The sequence below is a fragment of the Siniperca chuatsi genome, linkage group LG1 (assembly GCF_020085105.1).
Source record: "Siniperca chuatsi isolate FFG_IHB_CAS linkage group LG1, ASM2008510v1, whole genome shotgun sequence".
NCBI classification, from domain to species: domain Eukaryota; kingdom Metazoa; phylum Chordata; class Actinopteri; order Centrarchiformes; family Sinipercidae; genus Siniperca; species Siniperca chuatsi.
Window position 1 is genome coordinate 29,480,699 of NC_058042.1, and position 8,167 is coordinate 29,488,865.

Below are 8,167 nucleotides of genomic sequence, written 5' to 3' on the forward strand. Positions count from 1 at the left end.
AAACCTACTGATGTGAATGAGTAGTAGTAGTCTTTTCAAGAATTTCTACAAAAGTGCTATACGGGTCTTGCTGTTGTATTTTTTTAGTTATTAAATTTCTTGTATGCAGTTCTTCAAGAAACATATTCTAGTTATGCATGACTTATATTCTATATATAAATATTTTTATATAATATAATGTAATGCAACAGATATAACTACAGTATATAGCTATTATCGCTTTACCATGTCTGTATTGGCTGGTGTATTAATGCATCATTCAAGTTAGCCAAAACTACTGTTCTTGTCATTTTGAGAGACAAGATGGTCAAGCTGGGAGGTTTTGTTGCTGATTTATTTTGGTTCTCACCATAATTGTGCATTAACAGTAAAATATCAGCAATGCTTTATATCTTTAATATGATGTCTCAAATGACAGATAACAGGCCTATGCATTCTCAGTGATTACTGTGCTTTAAAAGATCATTCTGAACGGAATCAAACAGGGCAGAAAATTGCTTTTACACTGATTACATTGCACCGTGCACAATGGTTGAATATTCAGCCCTATGTAAGTGCTGATTTCCTTTTTAAAATGAATTAATGTCCATGCCAGGTCAAAATGATACAAAAATGAGAAAAGCCTACAGAAAAAGTTCCTGCGGTTGTTTCCATTTGATGTGAACACATTACATATATATATATATATATATATATATATATATATATATATATATATATATATATATATATATATATATATATATATATATATATATATATATATATATATATATATATATATATATATATATATATATATATATATATATACTCCCTAACAAGACCTTTGACTTCCTCCATAGGACGTTGAAGTCCTGGCAGCGACCTGATTCAGCGTGCATCAATAACTGTAACTGCTACACAGCATCAGTGAGCCCTGTCTGTGGTTCCAACGGAGTCACCTACCTCTCAGCCTGCTTCGCTGGCTGCACCAAACCAGTGAGTGAAGAAGTTAACACTGACTGAAACAAGCTATATCATGACTACCTTGGACACTGGAGAAAACTAGACTAAGATAAGACACATACATACATACATACAGTGCAGCAGTCCTGCTTTAGATCTCCATATTCAAAGTGGGATAACAACGTTTTGATCTAATTTCTTAATTTGTTGTCTTTGTGTCAGAACCTGACAGGCTGTACGTGTATATCCAGCACAAGTGAAGATGCGGTGGCTTTACCAGGGAAGTGTCCCAGTCCAGGCTGTCAGCAGGCCTTCCTCACCTTCCTATGTGTTATCTGTGTGTGCAGCATGATTGGAGCTATGGCCCAGACACCTTCTGTCATCATCCTTATCAGGTAAGGAGACCTGCTGCTATATATAGACTGCCCACAAGAGGGAGCTGGTGACATTTATGGCTGATCAAAGGCAAAATGATGAAATCGGAGTCACTTCAGTCATCTGTGGTACAGAGAAATACTGACACACAGGGCAACATTATAGTGTCAAAGAACATTGTAGGGTACAGAACAGACAGGTGAGCAGATGAGCATGAATATCGCATAGATATAGTAAACAATGCATATCTGTCTATATATTAAAGAATACTACAGGTTTATTACAACTTGGATCTTATTTTCATACTTGTTGCCGGATTTCATTAGAATTACATTATTGTTACAGATAGAATAAAATTGTACTAACCAAGTTAACTGATGTGATCTGGGAACATGGCAACATTGCTAAAAAGAACGCAGTGGGAACAAGAACACGAGCAGGTTGGAACAGCTTGCCTGGCTCTGTCCAAAAATAACAAAATCCACCTACCAGCACCTCTAAAGCGCACCAATGAACACTTTATATTTTGTTTGTTTAATATGAACAAAAACGGAAGTGTAAAAACATCTAGTTTACTGGGGAGTTATATGCAAGAGTATTTGTTGGCAGGGCGCCAAGTCTTGTCGTCACCGTGAGGTTGCAAGGAGACTGAAAAGCTCTAGCTTTGTAGTTATTGTACAGATATGAGAGTGATGTCAATCTTTTCATCTAACTCTCGACAAGAAAGCAAATAAACATATTTTCCAAAATCCTGAACTATTCCGTTAAATGAACACCAAGCTAATGGTAAAGTTGCCAAACTGTCCGTTGTATATATCCATCACATTTCATAGACCAATTACCACACCTGCTGTATTTTCTGCAGTTTTGTGCAGTGATGAAAACTTACCAATATTTTTGCAGTGCTCACTTTGTGAGTGTTTTACCTCCAAATAAAGTGGTAGATATTCTGGCTAAACTGCTGGCTTGTTTACATTCTGTCTGATTTCATACTTCTTTGGTGCATTGTCGCTATGTTCCCAGATCTCAGATCTGATGTGAACAATGTTATCATAACTGAAAAAAATGATGGCCAAAGTTACAGAAATCAGACCCAAGTTTTAATAAACCGGAATTATCCTTTAACCCTAGGGTCCACAGCACTGAGGTCTCCTGCTTGCTTGACCTCACTGGGAATGAAACTCAGTATTCAGCTCACCAGTACACACCATTTATGCCAATTCTGTCTTTGTTTTCAGAACTGTAAGTCCAGAGCTTAAATCTTATGCCCTCGGAGTTCTGTTCCTGCTCCTGAGACTGATAGGTAAGAAATTGAACATATTCACTTTTATACTTTACTGTCATGTATTTATAGTCACAGAAAAACTATTATTTGTTCTTCTTTTGTATTGGTACACATTCTGTAAAAAACCCCAGACTGCTGTGTTTGTCCTATCTGTCGTGTTCATGACATGTCCACTGTTGCCCGGTAGTTTTGCTCTGTGATGTAAATGTCAGAGCAATTTTTCCCCTGGGTGAAATTAACTTTATCAGTCTGTCTGTGTGCATATAAAGGAAACCTGATCTCAAACTGGTATGCTTTTTGATCTTCTGACCTGCTGTCTGTCCACAATCCCCTCCTGCTCCAGGCTTCATCCCTCCCCCTCTGATTTTCGGCATGGGCATCGACTCCACCTGTCTGTTCTGGAGCACTGTCTGCGGCGAGAAGGGAGCCTGCATGCTGTACGACAACGTGGCATACAGGCATCTGTACGTCAGCATCGCCATTGTCCTCAAGTCGTCAGCCTTCATCCTGTACACCACCACGTGGCAGTGTTTGAGAAAGAACTACAGGAAATACATCAAGAACAGCGAGGGTTACCTCACACCCACCGAACTCTTCGCCTCCAATGTGACTCTGGACAATTTGGGCAAGGAGATCATCCAGAACCCAGCCAACAGGACAAAGTTCATATACAACCTGGAGGACCACGAGATGTGTGATAACATGGAGTCAGTTTTATAGTGGTGGTTCTGCACTGGGACTGCAGACTGGAGCTGAGGCTGTTAAAGTGCAACTGATCTGATGTGCAATGTTCCTTCGGTGTCGTATCAGTTTAGAAGAATGTTCTCAGTAAGGGTCTTATCTTTTTGTCACCCAAAACATGAGACATAATGAAAAAAAAATGAAGAGATGTTTCCCAAAATGCTCTATATCCGTGTTGCACTTTTGTTTCTTTTACTAAAATACAGATCATTTGGTCCATTTTTGTCAGACAAAATCATAAGCAAACTTTTTTTTTTGTGTTGGGCATTTTTTCTTTAATTTAACAGCAGAATAGAGATTGACAGCAAACATGGGGAATGACATGCAACAAATGTTCCCTGCCAAATTTGAACAAGGGACGTTGCAGTTAATGTGTCATACCACTAATCTCCCAGAACAGCCCTGAAATGACCTTCCTTAGTTCAACTTCATTAACAGTTCAGTTAAAATGGCAATCATATTAGGTTTAGATTTATTATGAGACCAGAGCTCTTTGAGAAGCAGAAATCTTAAATTTTGGTTATTCATTAGCTTTATTAGACAGTTTATTTTCCTTTAGAAGGAAGTACTTCTCAGGTCCAGATGTCAGATAGAAAGAATGACAGCATGGTTGTTCATCATTAGATGATGCATATATTAGCTCATGGTTGGAGCATGTTTCCAGACATATAGAACATACATTAATAACTACTAGGCAACCCTACTACAGACGTATTAACAGACTGATGTGTTCCCTCACTCAATTTTCTAAGCTTAACATAACACATAGGGGGAAAGGATGCATTGAAAAGAGATGCATTGACTACAGGGGCCCATGTAGGCCCATCACACAAGAAGCAAAGGAAAACCAACAAATAAACAACAAGAAATAGGAGTAAAGGCCCAGGAACAGGCATAATCCCTGTAATTGAGAATAATAATAAAAAGTAATGGGCAACATATTACATCAACACCAGAGAGGTCACGACTCTAAGCGGCCCTATTTCCTGGCTACATAGTTAAAGCCTCTGAGCATTACAAGAGTATAGAAAATAGAGAATATAAAAGACAAAACATATATATTTGTAACAGAAACCAATTTTATTTTTATTTTTGTGCTACCAGTCATTTTGCAAGAGTAGAGGTCACTGTGCCTCAAAGGGTGGCCATCACATTTTGGAACCAAACTCAATTTGAGTTGATGTTGCACATATTGTTCAGATTTTAAAAAAAATAAGAAACAGAGTCTTTCTCAATAGCTTTCAGTATAACTGGCCCTTTCTTGTTCAAGGCCATTTTAGGACATTTGTTGAATGGTAGTGGAGCGTTGATCATGTAATAACTATCCCTTTACTGTGTCATAGTGTGGAGTTTGGCTATGAATGCTGGACGAGATTCTGAGACAAATTTTCTGTTTCAGAGCCACAGAACTATTTGGGGGTTTTGTTTTTGTTTGTTTTTTTACTTCACACCATTTTGTTGATATTCTTTTCTCTTTGACATTTATAGAAACCAGGTGCAACTTCCAAAAAGAAACTTTTAAAAAATGTCCTTCTAGGTGATTAGCTAATGGTCTTACCAAAAGCAACAGACCACACCCACCTACGAATGGTTGAACATGACACACATGAGCTGATTCAATAACTGAACCTGTGACATTTCAGTTACATAACTATCTTTCTAACCACTGATTTGACCGTACCACCATTGTAATTCTGCCAGGAACACTCATGTCAATGGCAAATCGAAACAGAAATACAGTTTGACTTGGTGGTGTAATTCTACTCCTGGGGATGCCCCCTGCAGCAGTAATGCATGGAATGCATAGCAACATGATAAATAACAAGCTGGGAACATTGCAAGTACGACTCTCCAGGGTACATGTATGTAGTAGGGCCAAAGCAGATGGAGGCTGTGGGGGAGGAGGCCTTCACTAATAGAATCAGTAACAGCAGCAAAGCTCACATGAGCATACAGACTGAGAGTGTGAAGGCATTTAAGTAGAACGCCAAGTCAAGGCAGTGAGACGTGATGATTGTGGTGGGCTAGCTGTCAGCAGACACAGCATAGCATGACGCACAGTGTCAGTGCCAGAATTAGTTCATTTAAAAGCATGCTGGTAATGCATGCGATAATAAAAAATAAAAAAATCAGTATGTCACTAAGCTGCACAGACTCTGTGGTTTGGTGGCCATGGTAATGGTTAAATACACATTTAACTCAAATGGCCTCTGAAATCTATTTTAGACCATGGAAAAGCTTTATAATGCATACTGCATTGTGATGTTGACAATTTTTAGCAAACCTCAGCTGACTCATAATCACTCACACTGCAGTGATTGTCTAAACACAGATTTTTTTTTCAAATAATGTTTTTTTGTATTTCAGGAATTCGATGGGATTCTGATTTCTGACATATCCAGTTTATATAGAGAATATATTGTTTTTCCTGGCTTACTTTGTAAGTATTTAATATGTTTTGCATCAAAAATATGGACCTTTGTCCAGCCACTCACCAGTGCAATATATTTAATTTTCAAAATGTGTAATCCCTTTTATGTTTGGAAGTGGGGCTTAAAGTTGTAGTTCAACATTTTGCGAAATAAGCATATTCACTTTCTTGCTGAGAGTTAGACAACAAGATCTATAAATGTCTGTACGGTAAATATGAAGCTAGAGCCAGCAGCCGTTTAGCTCAGCATGGCGTAAAGACTGGAAATAGGGGGAAACAGCTAGCCTCAATCTTTTATCTAATTCTCGGCAAGAAAGCATTTCCTAAAATGTTCTTTAAAGTTAGTTAAAGCCAACTACAATCCTTTGAAAAGTTCCACGATTCAGTTTCATTTTATGCTGCCACTCATGTTTTATGAGTACATTTTTTGCAAGTGGTGGAAATGATTTTGGATCCACACTTAATGTATGATGATGATGTATTTAGTTTAGCACTTCAGTGAACTAATAGTATTAGATTTAAACTATACGTTGACGGTGCATCATAAATAGTAAAGAGAATTTAATATCAAATGGGGAAAACAGACAGTTGTTAGAGAATGTTGGAGATCAGCAATGGACCTACATTCAACACAGAGCCATGCCAAACTAGACCAGACTAAAATAATGTCTGCTCGGTTTGATGTGAACTAAGAGAGTATAAATACAGATTTTTAGCACCGCAGTGAGACTTAAATTCTTAAAATGGAAGAATTTTTGGGCACTGATTAGGTAGTGTTTGAAACAGTTTCCTTCCCTGATGGGAGGATTGGCTCCTAGCAGGACATTCAGGACAGCCGGACATTATGCTAAGATGTACAAACAACTAAAAAGGAAGCTTCTATCAGGGAGGAGGGTGTTAACTAACATTACCAGCTGGCCACCATCTCCTCTTCAGCAACCCCCAACAGGTGGTGCTGTCTTTGATAACTGTAACGTCCAGTGTGTCATAGTGGTGACTCCTCTGTATATAATAGTGCCATACAAGTGCCAAAGTGACACCATAGAAGTGTTCTGTAATGTCCTGCAGAGAACTTTGTCTCACCACGCTGGAGCTCAGAGCAGATCCTCCAGCTGTATGTAGCCTTTCTGTGATATCCCTCCACATACTTTCACCATATCATACACAAGTGTCCCAAAAACATATTGCCTATAAAATATTGTATATGGGTCTAGAAAACAGTATTATTTAGGATGTCATAACTGTTAATATGTAGGACTTTTCTACTAGTGAAGGTATTGTCTAATTTAGATTAATCTCTCTTTCCATCAATGGCAAAGCTGATAACTGTTTGTTGCTTTGGTCCAAATAAAAACAATACTTTGCTTGAAATAAGTGGCACCAATGTTAAGCTATAGCCTGACATTGTACAGTAGATAATTGACTGTAGAAAATCAGCCAGACTTCACTGATAGCAGTCCTGCACCTGTGCCTGGATATTAAGCTCTACTCTGAGACTTTCTGAATGGAGCCTGTTGTGCCATATCAACCTGTGCACTGTAACATTCAACACTCGCGAAGAAGAAGCCAACATATTCTAGGTCTGTCTAATGCGCTGGCAAGAGTGACAGCGCTTGCTTGACCTTGTATTCACCTGCGGCGACAGGACTGTTTTGCCTTGTGATGAGAAAATAACTTTGGAGCATAAATGTTTTTTTACATCCTATTTTTCTCATTATTCTCATTATTCTCTTTTGATGACCTTGCCTTGTGGTAACAGCAGGTTGACTTTTATAGCGGAGCTTTAGTAACAGAAGTATTGACATATGAAGAGTTTACTGCCAAAATACGACATTTCTGGGCAAAAAAGTCCTAAGGTTTATCATTTCAGGAGACATTTTGACATCAATGGACAGTTATCCTGTAAATATGTCCATAATTTGTTTTTGTTGCTGTTAATTATTTCATATGGATAGTTTTTTAAACAATGGATGTTATTTTGGAAGCAAACTCTTCATATGCAGATAGTTAATCCTTTGGTTTGAGCCTTCAGGCAGCATGTTGCCTTTGATTAAAGTGAAACCATGTACTAACCATGTTAGTGACGGTTTTAGAGTGATGTGTTTGCTTATGTTGTGGGTGGTATTCAATGTGTGAATTTCATGGCTCTTTGCAGCGGAACCTTTGAAAAGAAAAGGGCATTGAAATAAGAAAATATCACCTATATTTTCAAAGCATCACTAAAGATTTTTAGATATGCTCTATTGCTTCTTTGGATTTGTTTTCTTTTTTCTTTAAATTATATGAATTTATATTTAAAAGCTTTATGTTCTGTATATTTCTTGGAAAAGATTACATGATTGTATGTTTATTGTAAATACATTAAATATACTATTTTTTGTTTTTAA

At 37.7% G+C, this 8,167-nt stretch overlaps 1 protein-coding gene across 1 annotated transcript in view; it reads left to right on the top strand.

The window, feature by feature from the left end:
- LOC122878640 (solute carrier organic anion transporter family member 3A1-like) overlaps positions 1-8,167 on the top strand; it is a 31,658-nt gene extending 23,491 nt beyond the window's left edge. Inside the window, exons 7-10 of the mRNA XM_044201686.1 lie at positions 846-981; positions 1,171-1,343; positions 2,562-2,626; positions 2,952-8,167. Coding sequence (XP_044057621.1) covers positions 846-981; positions 1,171-1,343; positions 2,562-2,626; positions 2,952-3,328 — 751 coding nt within the window. The 3' untranslated portion in view covers positions 3,329-8,167. The remainder of the gene's footprint in view (positions 1-845; positions 982-1,170; positions 1,344-2,561; positions 2,627-2,951) is intronic.